The 19,055-nt window shown below is 42.6% G+C and overlaps 1 protein-coding gene across 4 annotated transcripts in view; it reads left to right on the forward strand.

Moving 5' to 3' along the window:
* The window catches only part of AUTS2 (activator of transcription and developmental regulator AUTS2), a 794,956-nt gene extending 785,177 nt beyond the window's left edge, over positions 1 to 9,779 (forward strand). For all 4 annotated transcript variants that reach the window (XM_086624619.1, XM_086624620.1, XM_086624621.1 and 1 more), the window contains 5 exons: positions 125 to 266; positions 770 to 847; positions 2,249 to 2,332; positions 3,258 to 3,480; positions 8,540 to 9,779. In XM_086624619.1, the coding sequence (XP_086480745.1) occupies positions 125 to 266; positions 770 to 847; positions 2,249 to 2,332; positions 3,258 to 3,480; positions 8,540 to 9,779 (1,767 nt within the window). The remainder of the gene's footprint in view (positions 1 to 124; positions 267 to 769; positions 848 to 2,248; positions 2,333 to 3,257; positions 3,481 to 8,539) is intronic.
* Positions 9,780 to 19,055: the final 9,276 nt, after the last annotated feature.

The following is a 19,055-nucleotide window of genomic DNA, read 5'->3' on the forward strand; positions in this document are numbered from 1 at the left end:
AACTCATATCCTTGTTAAAACATCAGTTCATCAGAATAAATGGCTATACCCGTATCATTCTGACAGTGTCTTTTACTGCTATTTTTTAGGACAGTCTCTTCCAAATCCTGTCTTTACGTTTCAGAAACAGATGCAGTCTGATCCACACAAGCTGGACTTTGGCCTGAAACCTGAATTCCTGAGCAGGCCACCAGGCCCCAGCCTTTTTGGAGCCATCCACCACCCCCATGACCTGGCCCGGCCCTCGACTCTCTTCTCCACAGCCAGTGAGTACTGAGAAGTGAGATCCCCTCCTTGTGGCATGCTCATTAAAATGCTAATCCTTGCCGTGTTACAAAGGAGTTCCCATATGCTTTGGCTAATGAACTCTCTGCAAGACATGCCAGGGGCTATTAGTCTATTTGATAAATATTTTAAAATTATTCTATACACTTTTGAAAAAGCCCAACCTGCTGAAATGCCATACAGGTAGTAAATGGAGGAACGTTTCTTCACACTGTGATGTCCGATGCATCACAGAGACGACAGGTTATACAGGAAGTATGCTGTGGTTTATGTGCTCTTTTTTTGTCCATACTGAAACATTTCCCCACTCCACTCACCCCTTATACTGTTACTGGGAACCTCTATTTGGAAAAGGAGCTGCAGACCTGAGAGCCCCTGCCCGGTGTACAGCAATCAGTTAAGAAATGCTAGTCAAGCCCAGAGCACAGTGAGTCCCTTCCTGGGCTTTTGCTAGGAATTCACCCCTTTTGCTTTGTTTTGGCAGGTGGGGGTCATCCAGCTGGCACCCCTTTCGGCCCACCACCTCACCACAGCAACTTTCTCAACCCAGCTGCTCACTTAGGTAAGTTCTCTGCACAGATAACGCTGGGTACAACTCGGAAGTAACACACATTGACCATTGAGACCATTAAAGGTTGAGCACATGGAGACTTTTTGAGTTTCCTGCCTACTTAATCTTCGCAGATTGCGCATTTTAGCCATGACTCCAGTGGCAGTTCTAAATGCACATAATAGTATCACTGACACCGTGTTTTGAAATATTTCTGAAAACAGTCTGGACGTTAGAGGAGCAGAGTGACAGGGCTGGTTAGGTTTCACTGTAGTCATGTTTATAACCAGTCAAAAATAATGCCTTAAGATTAAGGCTCGGTTCATAGAGGTCTTTCTTATCCTAACTCGTATTAGATGTCTGCTTTTCCATTTACATGAGTGGCAAATATATCCTTAAAACCTTGTGATCTGGCCTCAGATGTGTCTGTTAGTGAAAATTCGTGAATACACATTTAAAAACGGAACCACTCAGGTTAACAAATGCTGTTATTTCCCTTCTGACTTCCTGGTGTTGCAGTAAGGTGATCTGCTGCCTACGGGAGCATCAGAGATCAAGACTCTAGGTTGGCATTTTATTTTGCATAGGAGAGGATTTGGAAGGGTCGACAAATTGATACAGCCAACTGACAGTGTAGGTTTATTGCTCTGCACTTAGCTGCCTGTAGAAAATGCTAGGTTTGGTCTTCCTTTTCTCTGTGGTGATACTTATCAGAAGTAGTTTCATCAAAATCATTAGACTTTTCCAAATTAATGTGAGAGGATAATTTGCTTCGTATGACTTATTTATATTCTGTGTTCATTAACTAGTAAAAAAATTATTCCCATATTTTTCAGTCCATACTAGTTTTTCATACAGTATTAGCAATAAATATCAAGAGCGTTATGAAATGTTCAGGTCAACATGACATATCAATATAATAGGACATTTTATTTATATCCTGCCTATGGTTTAGGAGACATGGCCCGCAGGTGTTTTGGAGCACAGTTGCCAGAGTTAATAATAGTCTTGCTAGCCAGGGATATTTCCTGAGAAAGACCATGGAATTGATTTGGAAGGGAATAAAAGGAAATAAAAAATGAAGATGTTTGCAGTTTTTAGATGAAGTAGCTACTTATGCAGAAGTGCAGGCCTCAATACTGTGTATATTTTAACATCTTGCTTTTCTTTGAAGGGAAAACTTTTCTAGTAAGGTGATCCCATGCATACTGTCATTGGAGAAAAAAAAAAATAAAGTTCTTTTATATCACACCTCCTCATGATCACTGCTGTGTTGTGGGAGGAGGATGTTCAACTCCTGATGGGCACAGACTTGAGTTTTCATGCAGTCGTAGTGCAGCTGGATAACACGCTGATGCTGGGTCATAATGGCCCACGTGCCAGCGAGTTTCAGCTGTTTCTGTTGGTTTGCAGAGCCTTTCAATCGCCCGGCTTCCTTCAGCGGTCTCACTGCAGTGGGTAGTAATGCCTTCGGGGGACTCGGCAACCCGACAGTCAGTGAGTAACCTCTTTGTTTATGAAATCTTGTTTGCTGTGTAATTCAGGATATCAAGTGATGGTGACTGTTTGCTGTCTTTTTACCAGTTGCTTAGACCACATACCACTAAGAGATGGGAATTTGAAAAGCAACCTTTTTTTGTCTAAACAACAGAATTTTTTAGTCTTTTAGTCATCAGTAAATTGTTTTCTATTAGTTACTTGATAGTTTGGGTTCAGCATAGTGCTAAATGTCACCATTACATTGTTCAGGAGAAAAAAATATTAAAAAAATAGAACCTGTGAGTGTAAGGAGTTTGTGAAATTTCTCATGGTTTTGTTGCATGATCAAAAATAGTTAATGTGTGCAGCATCTCTAGCTGTGGATGGGAACTTTTTTGTTGTTGGTTTTTTTTTTCTTTCTCACCAGTAATCCAGGACATGTGCCTGGAAAAGATCACTAACCTGCATTTATTCGTCCAGGATCATCAACATTTCTCTAGATTTGGCCAGTCACAAAAGATCATCCTTTTAAAAATCACTCTTTTTCTCCATACTTCAAATCTGGCATGATTTTGGTCGCATATTATTTTACTTTGGTTCAGGATCAAATGCAACAAGTTCCATTATTTATAGTATAATGGTCATTTTCCGATGTCTCCAAAATGTTTGGAATAAGGATCATTGTCACTTTTATCTTACTACGTCATCCCTTGTCAATTTTATCCACAGCATTTCCCTTTCCAATTAAAACAGCTGTCAGATGCCTGCCCACTTGTAGGAATGAGACCCTCTAATGAATCTCTGTTAATTTCCTTTCCTTTTCCAGCTCCCAATAATATGTATTCATTTTAACTCTGAGTGCTGTAAAAGTTTTTTTGGTAAGTACCTTCACTAGAGCATACCTTTTTCTTAAACCTTTTTGTTTTCCACTTCACCATTTCAGCACCCAACTCAATGTTCGGCCACAAGGATGGCCCCAGTATGCAGAGCTTTAGCAACCCTCACGAGCCCTGGAACCGACTGCACCGAACTCCTCCTTCGTTCCCGACCCCTCCGCCCTGGCTGAAGCCAGGAGAGCTGGAGCGCAGTTCATCTGCTGCAGCTCATGACAGAGATAGAGATGTAGATAAACGAGACTCATCTGTTAGTAAAGATGACAAAGAAAGGTACGAAAGAACACTTCCAAGAATTGTCTAGTTCAAAGCTTGGGGCTCTGTTCCGCTTTTAACCCTTCCCAGCCTGGCACATTGTTAAACCAGAGCTTCAGTAGAGGGACACCTGGAGAGCCGGCACCATTGCTGCCTACGACGCGAGGCACTACAGAAGATGCAGGTTTCTAACTCGGGTGTTTCCTACTGCATCTGTTTCTCTTCTCACTTGCGACGCATGTCATCAGAAGGAGCTTTGCCGGAGCAGACTTCTGGCAGGGTCAAGTGAGAATAGAATCAGACCCACACACTCTGTAACCTTCTGGGTCGCGCTTTCGTAAGTCTTTTGAAGACTTAAGGTGTAGATAGGTGCCTGACAGGATGAAAAAAGGAATTATGAAGTCCATCAGACACATATCCGCACCTTTGAATACTTAAATAACTTTGTAGATTGGACTTTCTCTGCAAAACAAATAACCCTACCTCCCTCCTGAAAAATGGACTGACCAGAGGGACAACTGATAAAAGTTGTAAAATTATAACACTATATAAAATCCACCGAATATGTCATGTTCCAGTGCCACAGTAAGTTTCAGTGCATGCAGTTCATTAAATCAACCTTAATTCCCCTCGAAAAGCCACACACACGTGCGCTGCTGTTACACACCTTCAGGCGCAGATTTTATTCAGTGTTTTACATGGCTTGCACGCTAACATGTCCAGGCTGGGAAGGGTTAATGAAAAGTAAAACCTGGTCATATTTTTTTTTGTCAGGACTGTTCCCATTATACAGTTAACTCAGTAACAATTCCTCTTAACATTTAAGTACCAAATTATAAGAATTTGCCATTCAGCAAGTGTCATGCCTTCCTTGAAAAATGTAGAGAGGCTGATTTCAGCTTTTTCAGTTGTGGCTTAATGGCTTTCCTGTTAAGTTTGCACACTACTTTACTACATAATGGCTATTGGTTTCTAATTTTTTAACATAAAAGAATATTTAGGAGATGTGCTTTTCTGACTTCTCTGTCACTAACCCAAATATATGCATCAGTAGCCTTTTCTAAAAGAAGTTATGCTAACACATTAGATATTCTAAAAATACATTTAAGAGCTTTTCTATGTTATTGTAAAATGTGAAGAGCAAGTCAAACTACAGATCTTTTCACCTACATTTTCCATTTGGAATATTTTCTGTTTGGTAGCATAGCTTCATTATTTTCATGTCTGGTGTTAATGCTTCAAAATAAATTGCTGTTACAAATTGGGGATTCTGTCCTGCAAAATGCCTAAGCATGTGAGTAACTTTACTGGCTTGAATGGCAAAGTATTTTAGTTACTAATGATGCGAGTAGTCTTTAGAGTTATGTGATTATTTCAGTTGCTGTTTTGTTGTTTTCTTATAAAGTGTTCCTGCTGAAGAAAATCCCTTACAGATATATATTCCTTGCAAGCTGCTTTAGCATTGCCTGAACTCCATATCATAGCTCAGAGCATATTTCTTTTCAGTAATATGAGAGCTTAAAAGTAAGCGTCATTCATACTTCATACTTCTGCACAATTACGGCTACCAGTTTAGTCCAGTAATGTTTTTGCCAATCTAGTGTCGCTGTGCATCCATCTGCGTGGTTTTGAAGAGTTCTACTTTGCAGCATGCTTACCCTGTTGCCTGTATGAGAAGATGCTGAGAATCCCTTCCTGGAGACGTGCTCCTTATGTAGATAATGTCTGGAGCAGTTTGTGAGCCTCTCATACCCACTCTTATCTTCAGTGGCACCCAGTGGGGTGAGATTGTAGCCCTGCTTTCTAGTTGAGGTCTCAATCTCTCTTACCTATTTTAAGCTAATTTGCCTAAACAGGAAGAACTGGGAAGCATGCCCAGAGGTATGATTTCATCTCAAAATTACCCTGTCATCAAGGGTCTAACTTTATCAGCTCCCAAATGGGCCATCTAGCCTAAAGCATTCATCCAGATTTCTTCTGTTATCAGTGGAAAGGTACGTCAGAGGTACCTCTTAGCTGAGCTCTTCCCCATCCAAGATCAGTGTTAGAGTGGGGTACAATGACTCTCTGGGTGCTCTTCTTGGATAAGCTATATGGGCAGTGTACCGCAGCCCGCTCCCAGCTAGACTGGGATGAGGTAAATCCCTCAAGATAGCTTGGATAATATGAATCTACGACCTGTGACCCTTCCCTAGGTGCAGAGCTGGCTGGGAGTAGCACTGCAGTGTTCTGATACGAACACTGTATCAGAACTGTTCCACTTTCTGCTGGAACATAGTTTGCAGTTGTGGAGGTTTTTTTGTTTTAAGGAATCCGGTACTCTAGCCCAGCATTAGGAAAAAGTCAGTAAATATTGTGAAAAAGAGGGTTTGTTCCTTCTCAGTGGTAATTTCTTTAAAAGATGTCCCTGAGCAATTCCATTCTAATAATGACATTTAAGTGTATGTAATCCTAGAGCATTAAAAAAAAAAAAACAACCAAGAATCTATTGATCTTTTATTGACATAAATGAGGCAAAGTACTTGGCATAAGATACTCAGTATCTCTCAGTGTAGCATACAGCCACAAAACATACCTTATTTCGTAATAAGTTCATTTGAGAACATGATCTTAAGTTTCTTTGTGGAGACAGAGGCTTAGGACTGTTCTCATATTATTAACATAAGGAGCCCTTGACAGACCCGAGGATAAAAATTTATTCCTTCTCCGACCGCTGAACTATATGTAGTCCACTTAAGTGAGCTACATAATCAATAGTCTCTTGAGATAATACCACCACTGTCATTGAATAGGATGAAATTGGCAAAGGAATATGTTATTTTGGTTGCACATATATTTTTCTTTAGTTACGGAAAATGCCTGTTACTTTCTCCAAATTTTATGCATAATTTGAAATGCATCAATTACATAGAAAATTGATTAAATATCAGCAGAAGGGCGCAATGATCTCTCCTAGTGAAATAAAACAAGCAAGGGTGCCCTCTGAACTAGTCCCATGAGCTAAATAAACAAACAAACAAATAAATAAATAAATAAATAAATAAAAGAATAGGTATTGCAGAGTCCTCAAGCCAGTGCTTTCCTGACAGAGTGGAAGAATCGAGTCTTCGCACTGGGAAGCCTTCACTGGAGTGCCTTGACTTGGTCTCACTGTGTCCAAATCTGGAAGCTGTTAAATCAAATGCCTCAACTTTTGGTGAAAAAGAGGGAGGGAAATTAGAGCCAGGGCACAATTTCAAGACTGTTTAGGGCACAGTCAGTCAAAGCACAACCTGATACCAAGGAGTTAATTGGTAAGTCAGTGCAGACTAGGCAGTTCTGGTATCAAATGCTCCAACTTACAAATGTTGTATAACAGTGACATTCTGGACTCTCAGACATGGCCCATAAAATGACAGTTTCAAAAATTCAGTCTAGACACAGCAAAAGAAGCATCCGGAGAGGTTAATATAACTGGTGAGGTTATAATAATGAGAGTTTCCTTTTCAAAGATATTTTTTCTGCAGTTGCTGCAGTTTCAGGTAGAAATCTTACACAGTTCAGCTCAGCAAAAAAGTAGGTAGCAGAAATTGTATAGGTGAAGGACGAGTGTCCACTTCAAAATCATACTCCAAGTTGCTCTTCAGCCAGCCAGTGCTGCTCTTCTTGCCCAGAGTGAGTTTCAACCTGCTGTCCTCATCTGAGCATGTTCAGGTTATACTTTGCTAACAGAGACTGTAGCACCTGAAGAGAGACCATGTAAACTGGAGCTGCTTGGGACTTCAGAGGGTCTTGCTGCTTATCCCTCGCTTTAGCCTTTAACAGCACATTGTCCATCACCCCACATGAAACAGAATTTCCGTGCTCAGCGAACAACATGTGTCCAACACTGAATATCTGGATCTGCCTTAATGGAGAGACTCCAATTCAGAGATCAACTGAAATTACTGAGAGGTTAAAATAATTGGAAGTGAGGAATTAGATTTACCTTATGAATTTGATTCATTTTAAATAGGAAATCTTTTTCACTTAGTGTTGCCCATAACAACTCCTGGTCAACACTGCTTCCAGAAAATAGTCGGTACAGAATCCATTCACATATTTAGGTTTTTGTCCACTGCCAGGCAGTAATTCTCTAATCTTTTGTGCAACATAAATAGGTTTGAAAGATGGAATGAATTCACAGTATTTTGAGACTTCCTAGCATTGGCAGGGAGATGCACTGGCCCTCTCCCTGCTCTGCTTTCTCTACCCTAGAAATGGGAGAGGGTTGGTAATCTGAAGAGCAACTTACTCCAACGAGATGATGCTTTCAGAGCTAGCCTGAATGATGGGCATGGAGGGTAGACAGATCGCTGCTGAGGAAGTCGTCACATAATCTGTGCATGATGGCTGCCCCTATTAAAACACCCACGCTGAGGCTTACTGCACACTTAGATAAGTGCCTGCCCCTTCAGAGAGTTGGATTGTCTCCATCAGTGCTGGTATCCTGAGAGGGTTTTGTTTTCACCTTTAAGAAGTAAATTGAATTGCGAGAAGTAAATTGAAGATCTAGAAGGTTGAGGAGAATAGAGATAAGAAATTAGTAATGTACATAGGTCCAGAAATGTTTTAAGAAGTCAGTGGAACAAAATGTCATCTGTTTTCCCGAACGTTTTCCTAATAGAAGCAGCAGGTAAAATACTATTAACCATGTAATTCGGATTTAATTGCCTCACCTTTTTTTTTTGGATGAAATTAGTATGAGTTTATTTTTCTCTCTCTTCTTGGCAAACAATTAAGGCCTCTGTCTTAGAAATGTGTGTACTAGAGCTGGATTGCCTGGGAGCCTTCTGTGGACTTCAGTGTTTGAAATCTCAATTAGATCATTCACAAAGCAGCTTCGGGGATGATCTTCTCCTGGGTTGAGATAATAGAATAGGCCTAGTTTTGAGATGGGATGTTCTTCTCATGTTTTGGTGTGCAAAAGGAACAGTGCATTTAATGGTGCATGTTACCAGCTTTCTGCAAAGCAACAAGTATGAAGTCAGACACCCTAGATGCTTTGTTTTATTTGCAGTTTCTCATGCCTTCATTTTTACGCTTCTTTTTCTTCTAGGGAGAGCATTGAGAAAAGACACTCCAGCCATCCTTCGCCAGCACCTATCCATCCAGTAAACTCCCTCGGACATAACCGCAGCTCAAATGAGCAGATCAGGAGCCATCTGAATCCCGAGGTTCGAGAAAAAGAGAAACCCAAAGAACGAGAGAGAGATCACTCCGAATCTCGGAAGGAAATTAATGTTGAAGAGCACAAGGTGAAGGACAACTATATTTCGGAGAAAGAAGGCCTGAGCCATGAAAGCCGAGTGGTGGAAGAGTCTAAGCAAATGCCCAGGGTTCCTTCACCCTATGCTAGGCCCCCCGTTGTGGAGAGCACCAGGCCAAATAGTACTTCAAACCGCGAGGCCGAGAGGAAGAATGAGCCGGCGTACGATAATCCGAAGAAAAGCAATGAAGTGAAAGTGAAGGAGGAGCGAAAGGAAGACCATGACGTTCAACCTGAGGGACCTCAGACTCATAGGTCATCTGATCAGCCACCACCTATATCTACATCTAATGTCCATCCAAGTCCGTTAGTGTCTATGCCCATGACTGTAGGTGTAACCGGTATACATCACATGAACAGCATCAGTGGCCTGGATAGGACTCGCATGATGACCCCTTTTATGGGAATTAGCCCAATTCCTGGTGGAGAACGTTTCCCCTATCCTTCTTTCCACTGGGATCCAATGAGAGATCCCTTAAGAGATCCTTACAGAGAGCTAGATATTCATCGGAGAGACCCCCTGGGCAGAGACTTTTTGCTAAGAAATGACCCCCTTCATCGTCTTTCCACGCCAAGATTATATGAAGCAGACAGGTCATTCAGGGATCGAGAGCCTCACGACTACAATCACCACCACCATCACCACCACCCTCTCTCTGTTGACCCTCGGCGTGAGCATGAGAGAGGTAACCACTTGGATGATAGGGAGCGGTTGCACATGCTCAGAGAGGACTATGAACATGCACGCCTGCACTCAGTTCACCCTGCCGCCTTGGATGGGCACCTGCCTCACCCAAGCCTCATCACACCAGGACTTCCTAGCATGCACTACCCCAGAGTGAGTCCCCCGACAGGACACCAAAATGGCATCCTCAATAAAACTCCCCCCACAGCAGCTCTCAGTGCCCCTCCACCTCTTATTTCTACTCTGGGACCTCGGCCCGGGTCTCCCAGAAGGACTACTCCTCTGTCAACAGAGATGAGAGAGAGGCCTCCTTCTCACACCCTCAAGGACATTGAAGCTCGATAAGCAGAGTGAGGCTAAATAAAAACCAGAGAAAGAGGGACAGAACGTTGTAAATGAACATAATATAAAGACCTTCTTACTAGTCGTTGATACAGACTGGGATGTGACCCACTGTACAGTATGTATAGACCTGAGTGCAAAGATTTTGAAATGGTTCTTTTGTATATTATATGTTGAAATTTTCCAGATCTTTTAGCCAAGTCCATATGTTCCTCGTGTCTCCTACTCTATTTTATTTCTAGTTTAAAAATTTCAAAATTTGAACTGAAGAACAAGACATTAATCTGATTGATTTGCCTAGACACAAACCACCACCAATGTCAACCGTACAAAGCTCTTTCAGACGAGAAGTGAAGACAATTGTAGATATTTATGTAAAAAGATTGCTTCATGGGTTAATGGTTCATATATGCAAAAAGGGTAAGATGAAAGCTTTACTTTGTACAAATGTAAATAGATAAAATTAAGTGACATAATACATTAATACTTCTTAAACTGTGCTATTTGCAAACTTAATATTGATCAACACAGTCTGCTTATGCTGTGTTACATATATTGTTATAGACAGCTAAACCCCTTCAACTATGCAATGAATTTTAAGGCTTTTCACAAAAGCCTTTATAACTCAAAGGAGCCTTTTCAACACACAACATAATTAAAGTCATATTTTCCCTGAACAAGCTCATCTATAATAGAAACCTGCTTCTCTTGCTTGTTTTGATGAAGAAAGAGCCCGTTAGAAGTGTAGTTTTCTGCCTGAACACCTGCACCACAATGCTGATGTTACTGTAGCTCATGTATTCCTTAGGATGCGTTAGCGATCCGTGATCACGGATACTGTAGCCATGACAGATTGCTTCTCAGTCATGTTAATCTGGGTTAAAGACAGTAATAATCAAATGCTGGATATTTTCCAGAACTTTCATCGCTTCACGTGTCAAATTTATTTTTGGAAGAACATCTGCTTATAGCCATTCATGTCTGGTTTTATTGCCAGTGTGTCGTCGTTCTCTGTACACACACTTTTTTTTTTTTTGTTAAGTGATTTTTAGCTACGTTGAAACAAATCCTACAAGAAAGCTAATACTTTTCTAAATGATGGATATGTTTTCACTGTGGATCAGTAGTTAATTAATGAACTCCGATGCAGATTTCATAATGCAATTTATTGTATTTCAGTTGGTAATAAAGTCTGTGAATAGTTAACAGGGTCAGCCTTGTTGTTCCCTAATCATAGAAGACATGAAATAACATGAAGAACATGGTCCTTTTTAAAAATATGCATCAATCTTCTGAAATCTGTCTTTTCATAACACACTTTTTTATAATGCGTTAAGTTTCTTGTCTAAATATTTGGAGAGAATATGACTTTATCAGAGAGAATTCAATATCTTGTCTACTGGACTGTAAAATATATGTATGAAATAAAATTAGTTCCATTGGTCTTCTAGTGTATTAAAGTGCTATCTGAAGTTGTTATCCTGTTTTGGCAAAAAAAAAAAAAAAAAAGAAAAAGTTAACTACAGACAGTTGTTTCTAATGATCAGAGATCTATTTTAGTAGTCAACTGAAGGTTTAGTTGTGAGCTTCAGATTTTGTGAACTCCAGATGTTGTGCAGTGTTTTTTTTTTTTAAGAACAAAAGGAAAAATACAAAAAAAAAACCCAACCCTGAAGAATATGTACACTGGAACCGTAGTGGTAGTTTTCAGTATTGTAAAGAGATTGTTATATACGAACCTTTTTGCTGTTTATCCTGTATGTAATAAAGTCCTTTCTAGATCCTATGTGAAAAGAAAAGTGAAGCGGCTCTCAATCTTCAGCATGTTTCCTCATCAGCGAAGACTTGTGTAATGTAAATTGTGCCATGTTATTAAAAAATGTGAACTAAACCGCTAGGTGCTTCTTTGTGTGGAGTACCCCATCACTGCTATGGGGAAGAAATACTTTTTCCCAAAAGTGGGGTTTTGTTCAGAAGACATAGCTATTAAAAATGTAAAGGAAATGGCAAGTTTTTATAAGCCATCTAATTAAAATTATTATAGTAATCAGGAAAAAAGGAACAAAAAGGAGACCAGATCTTTGGCTTGTTGAGATTCTTAAAATATAGTAAGACCCTACTTACATTAGCTTTTAGGTAACTGACCAGGTGGTCTTTCAAGATAGTCCTGTGCTGAAGTACGTGGCTGTGTGCAAGGCCTTTTGTGAATTTGTACCGTTCCACACAAGCCAACGACATTTTACCAGTTTTCATCAGCTAAGGATATGGCTGTTGGTTACTATGAACCATTTGTACATAAATTCATCCAATTTCTTGCAAATTGTTTAGTTCTTCATAGTACAGCTTTCGTGGTGTCCTTTTTGAAAAAGAAAAAAAAAAACAAACACACAAGCAAAACAAAACAAAAACTTAGCTCCTCATGATGCATGAGTTCCAGGAGGGTTTTTTAGTTCAGAGGGTTTTTTGTTCTTTAGTTTTTTTACAAGCTTGTTGCAAACACTTCAAAACCTTTTATCTAACTTACTTTGCAGAGGGAACTTGTGACACTGAAATTTGCTTTCTTGAGCAAGACTTAGGAAATCCTTCTTCTCCCTCAATAATGGCCGATTGTTTTGGTAAGCAGTTAAATATATGCAGCCATACATTCAAGTTCGGATCTGTTTCTTTCTTCAGCCCTGTAGCACTTCTGTCTGTATTCTACCCTTATTCCCATGTAAATCTGACAAAAGTGAAATTTCCCTGAATTTCAACCATGTAACTAAGGGAATAGCCCTATGTCTTTTTTAAAATCCAATTTTGTGTAAACTGTGCAGAATGCGCAGTAGTAGCCTAATGTGCAAGAAGAGCTTGTTTTCTTTTTTCTGCAAGGAACCTGCATCTCCATCTTCTGGATGCATATCATTTAAAAAATTCCAAGTTTCTGAAGGAAACCAGTTACAGATGGCTGTAGAAGGATGAAAACTACTGGAGCAAGCTTGCACAGATAACTGTGAGGGGGCCCATGAGAGAGGGTCTAATGAGAGCATCATCTTCCAGGCTCATCTCGGGGCACTGTAATAGGAGTCCTAACAGCTTTGTCAGTGTCTTCAGGGGGAAGAAATGCGGTATCTGATTGTACAGACTATGATCCTTGTCCTCCCAGGTGCTAAGCATATTCCTGCTGATGGTCCTTAATTCCCAGTCAAGCTAATGAACCCTCGTTCCCAGAGTCCCAGAAAGCATTGAGGCATTTCATTCCCTTTGAGTTCAATACAATTTAAGTGGCTATATGCCTTTGAAGATCCAGGTGTCAGGTCTTACAGCAGTGGTGATGCTCAGAGGAATGTGCCTGAAAGGTATAGTAAGAGAAGAAACAAGATTTTTAATGCTTTTAAACATTTTCATATGCATTCATTGCTTTTCAAAAGTTTGGGGATGTTAGCTTGCAGGTATAGACAATTTAATCTTTTTAGTAGGGTATTCCATTCAAGACATTTGTCTTAAATCTATTTTTGAATCACTAGTATCTAAGAAATGAAGTTTGTTTAAAGACCATGCTAAATACCACCTGTAGGAATGAAACAAGTCATAAGGGTACTGTAAGGTGTTAGAAATTTGAATCATAGAAAACCCTGAGCCACTATGCTCACCAAACCCACGACCTTTGCTTTGTACGTTAAAGCTCCCACCTTCCCACACTCCAACTAACTTGGCTGCCTATCACCAGTTGAGATGCCAACTAAAGCAGTCTATAGGCAGTGATTCTTTGGAAGAAGTCATAACGTTTGTTTCCTGATACAATGTCCATTTTATGCGGTGCTTTGTCCTTTCTTTTTTTAACTTGATTGTCTTCGTTGTCTTTCCTTACCAAATACGTAGCTCTAAGCTGGTTTTCTGCTATTCATACCTTACTGATACTCTCCTACCTTTTGCCAGTCATGCTCTCTTTCATAACATATGATAGCTAAATCTATTATAGGCAGCAATAGACACTGCCGACAAATTTTTCCAAGAGCCATAGACACTGTATTTTTGTTCCTTTTTACTTTTGCCTATACAAGCTCATGAAAATTTGTAGTCTTTGCTAGACTGGAAGACAGGCAAATGGAGGTCGGGGAGGATTTTAGTGAAAGTATTTTCATTTGCTGTGGCTGTGCCTTGTTAAGTAAATATTTAGCATGATTCTTGATAATTTGAACTCTAACTACTGCTTCACATGTGCAGGTGACCTCTGCTGAAAGCCACCTGGGGCACTGGAACAAGGTAACAGACCATTGGTTATATTCCATTTACAGAGGAGCTACTTGGCTTACTGCTTTTGTTTCTGGCAAGAAAGAAGAGCGAGCTGTGGTTCAAACAATGACCAAAGACTCAAATTATACAGGGCTTTGTTACTCCCACGGTGACTCAGTTAAGTCTCACTTGGATAAACCAACTTGCTTCTTTGGACTCCAACTGCCATCTTTGGAGGTATACTCATCCATAGCTTCAGAAGGTGATTTGGAGCATGATTCCCAACTTGAATGGTCTGAATTGCCTTTTGAAGGTGACTCTTCCTTCACTCCAGATGGAGACTAGCCTCTAACTTAGCTGGTTCAGAGAAGTACATGCAAATGAGTGGTGGGACTGCCTCCTCTCTTGTTGATTTTACAGTCTCATCAGGTCTTCCTTCCTTTGCACTGTAAAGTACCGATGCAAGTAGCCATTCTTTACGAGAAGCTCTTTGGGACGCAGGCTGTCTCTCACTGTGGATTGCTTGGTGCCCCATCTGGGGCAAGTGAGCGTTTCTCAGTGCTGCTAAAATACAAAAAAGCCTTTGGTAGTACTAGATACCAGAGTTAAAACTGAAGTCCTCAGTGAATTGGCCATGGTAACCTCTATAAAAGATTCCATTGCATTTGACGTTTCTTCTGCTGGTCTAAGTCCTACAGACTGCACTATACCATTGTCTCCATTTTATAAATGGAAGAAGTGCAGCTGGGAACACAAAACTATGAAGTCCCAGTGTAATACCAGCTACCTACTGCCCGAGTCATCCCAGGAGTCACCCAAGGGAACTAGGTTACAGCCTTAGTCACTACGAGAACAAAAAAAAACCTGAATCAAGTAAATTGCAGAGTCAGTGGTGGTAAGAGATGAGAAATTTCTGGGTTGCTGTTTTGTCTTTAGAAAGCACTTTTAACCCTAACCCATGTTAACAACTTCCTGGGGTCTTATATTTGCTAAAATTATCTCGATGAAAAAAATGCTGTATTTTACCACCTAGTGTAGCTTGTTTAATTGTCACTATTGCTCAGTGCTGAAACTCACTCAGAGTGTAGCATTTCTCTTGGTCGGATTTATGATATGTTTCTCTACTGAAAAACTTGCATTTAACCCTAGGAATCCAGCCATCCACTCCCAGTACAATCATCTTTGTCTCAAGACAAGAAAATAATTAAGCAAGAAATTGATCAATTGATTAAATAGAGACTTTTCCTATCAAATATACAGTGTTACTCTATGTTGATGAAATGCATCTTCTCTTTGCATTTTCAGAGCTCTTAACTCGTTTCCATTGAATCAATTTTGGTCAGGTTTTGTTTGTGGTCTCTATTTTGAAGGGTCTCAGTGTATTTGGGGCAAATATGATGCATTTGAAGTTCATTTGATAAAAAAAAAAATACCTTCTAAAACAACTACCCTCTACTTGCCCTCCAAAAGGGAAGTTTTGTGTCAGTTAATACCAGAATGGCCAAGTAGAGCTGGATTTATTTTAGCGTTAGAAAAGGCTGTCGTTCTTCAGAGATACCACAAGAGGGTAGTTAAAGAGAGACTAAAATATATGTAGGCTGACGGGATGGCTACGCTGTTTCATGCAAGGTGAATGTAGCTGTAAATTATTTTTATGAGAGTCTGATCTGTGAGGAGCTCTCCTGTTCCCCTGGATAAATGGCAGAAATCTCAACGGCGCTGTGGCAGGCAGTGCTCAGGTTAAGCAGTGACCTTGCTTTATCACGTTATTTAATAAGAGGGACTGGAAGTGGTCCGTAGCCAGAGCAATCAGCTAGATAAAGGCAATCATATTTTGGAGAGTTAGGCTTAAACTGCATGGTGGTACAGTCTGGCAACAAAGCACGTTGCTTATGCGAAGGGAATAAAAGATGTTTCTCTGTAGCAAGTAGTACGAACGATATGAGTTTGTGTATCTCAGGTCCTGGAAGCCCCAGCCGTCAGTGAGGACGTTGGTCTGGTTTTTCTGTTACTTGGCTTTTGAAGGGATTAGCCAAGGACTAAGGAAGAGAATTGCTTCATTTGGAGATGAGGAAAGAAAATGAATGCCAAGAACATAAATTAAAACGGTTTACTTAAAATCATCAGAGCTGTCTGCTTCGCACCAGCAGACAACTTGGCCTCAGTATTTCCTTTTCTACCCTAGCCACCGTTGCCACGCCAGCGGAGAACTAACGTTTCCCCGGTGCTGTAAAAGCCCTCCCAGTTCTCCCGAGGGGCTCCAGCGGCACTTCCCTGAGCAGGGCCTGAGGAAGGGCAGCGAAGCGTGGAGCCTCCACGTCCCTTCCCACTAGAACGCCAGCCCCACAGCCGCCTGCCCCCGAGACAAACCCCAGAAAGCACCTGGAAATTGGTTCATCCCCATGGGCACAGCCTGGCCGGCACCCAGTCAGCACCCAGTCCCCTCAGAAAGGGGGCGGCCCTGCACCCGCTCTGCTCCCAGGGCCCCTGTGCTGTGAGCTCCCCTCCCGCCAGGCTTGCTGGTCCCACTGAGGAGAACACTGTTTCGAACAGGGTGGCCTTACCTCCTCGCAGCCACAATCCGGGTGCCCAGCTCAGCTCACCTGGGAGTCACAAAATCCGTTTCCACGAGGCGGAGCAGCGAGGTGGGTCAGCAGCAATGGGGCAGAGCGTGGAGATGGCAGCTTGTACCTACATGCCCCGGGGAGGGCAGGAGCGACTCAGCCACCGGCCGGCTGCACGGCCTCATGCTGGGCTCCCTGCAGCGGTGCAGAGGGGCGGCGAGGTGGGCTGTAGGCAGAGCTCGGTGGAACCACCAGCCTTGACACACGTGTATCACCCACCTCCGTGTCATTGTTGTGGCGGTTGGTCAGTGGAGTCACGCTGTGATGGTCATTATGGACCAGTTGGAGAGGGTCCAGAGGAGGGCCACAAAGATGATAAGAGGGCTGGAGCACCTTTCCTACGAGGACAGGCTGAAAGAGTTGGGGCTGTTCAGCCTGGAGAAGAGGAGGCTCCGGGGTGACCTTATAGCGGTCTTCCAGTACCTCAAGGGGGCCTACAAGAAAGATGGGGAGAGGCTGTTCAGGAGGGCCAGTTGTGATAGGACAAGGGGTAATGGTTTTAAAATAGAAGGAAGTAGATTCAGATTGGATATTAGGAAAAAATTTTTTACCATGAGAGTTGTAGAACACTGGAACAGGTTGCCCAGAGAGGTGGGGGATGCTCCATCCCTGGAGACGTTCAAGGCCAGGTTGGACGAGGCCCTGAGCAACCTGATCTAGTTGGAGATATCCCTGTTCCTTGCAGGGGGGTTGGACTAGATGACCTTTGAAGGTCCCTTCCAACCCTAACCATTCTATGATTCTATGATTCTATGATTATGGCTTTAAATGACTCATCTTCCACTTGACTGTGTTGTCGCAGCTTACTGGAGCTTTGCAGCAGTAAATGCATCACTGAGTACCACAGCCATGCTCTGGCCTGTTTCCTTGAAGATCTATTTTGCCAAACGCAGCCGGGGTGGGCCGGTGTGCCCATGCCCGCAGCCCCGGCGCAGCGCGCCGTGCCGGCACGGGGCACAAACACGCCTGGCTGCCGCCGCGCTCGCACAAACCGCTTGATTGTCTCTGATATGTCTTTATTTTTATTTTTATTTTCCCCCTCAGTTGGAGCCTTTCCGCTGGCGCAGGCAGGGCCCGGCGCCGGGCTGCAGAGGGCACTGTGGGAGAGGGAAAGCCGAGCCGGCGCGGCGGCCGCCAGAGGGAGATGCCATCCCAGCCTGGCAGCCGGGCCTGAAGCCCTGAAGATGGAGGGCTGTTTGTTTATTTGTCGTTTTGTTGGTTTTTTTTAGCCCTCAAACGGATCCTGCTTGCCTGGAGCCCTTGTGCCCCTCGGGCAGCCGTGCCCTTGCTCGCCGCAACTTTCAGCAGCCCCCGCTTCTGATTTTGTTAGACCCGCAAGGTGTTAGGACAAGAAAAGTTTGGGTTGGGAGTTATTTTGATAAAGGCATCCTGAGAAACATCTTGAGGAGTGTAGCAAGTTGAAGTAAAGGCTGGGAAAAAAATGTCCCAGCTGTAAGTTCGTATGTTGCCTGCGGTGATGGAAAAATGAAGCAGGAAGAGGAGCAGGCAGGACAGACTGGCTTTTGCAATGTAGTTATTTACTTGTCATCAAAAGAGGCAGTAAACGCCTGTTTCTGTCAGCACCTCAGAAAGTTGTCCTCTGGGTGTGGGGCCCGGGCGCCCTCAGAAGTGCAGATGGAGGGCGACGGGTCCCTTCCGCCGGAGCCAGGCCATGGTGTGCCATGTGTGCGGCACAGCCGGGCCCAGCCGCTGCTTCTGGGGACCCGCCGGGCCTGACCCAGCCGGGCTGGCAGCTCCTGGCACGGGCAAGGTGACTGTCATGGTGCCCAGCAGCTGCATGTGAAACTAGTTAAACGTAAGAATTAAAGAAAGACAGACAAATATGGCATCCTATTATTATTACCCAGCTGGCTTGAATTGAATGTAATTAACTAATTAACTAAAGTACAGACCCTGCCTACAAAAGGCAGGCCATTTCTTTCTGCCTGTGGAAGATGCAACAGCATCCATGGAGCTGCAGCTCAGACTGGTGAGCAACAACTGGTGACCCCGATGTGATATGAACACAAGAGACCCTGAAGACTGTGACCCCAATGCCTGAGCTGAGAGCCAAAAGAGTGGGAGTCCTTTGGTGAAGCAGGTAAAGCTGCAAGCCCTGATGTGATATTTGTGGGAGGGAAGTGTGCTGGAGTTGGAATGAATGGGCTGGATCTCTGCTCACTGCAAAGCCTTCTTGAAAGCAAAAAAACTGTAAAACAAAAAGGGGGAATTATGGTATCCTATTATTATTACCCAGCTGGCTTGAATTGAATGTAATTAACTAAGGTACAGACCCTGCCTACAAAAGGTGGGCCATTTCTTCCTGGCTGTGGAAGATGCAACAGCATCCATGGAGCTGCAGCCCAGGCTGGTGAGCAACAGACAAAAGCCTCTTTAGGGAGGGGAAAGAAGCTCCCAGCAACTCCTCTCTATTTTGTCAGAT

This window comes from Tauraco erythrolophus, chromosome 21 (genome assembly GCF_009769465.1).
Source record: "Tauraco erythrolophus isolate bTauEry1 chromosome 21, bTauEry1.pri, whole genome shotgun sequence".
Taxonomy (NCBI): domain Eukaryota; kingdom Metazoa; phylum Chordata; class Aves; order Musophagiformes; family Musophagidae; genus Tauraco; species Tauraco erythrolophus.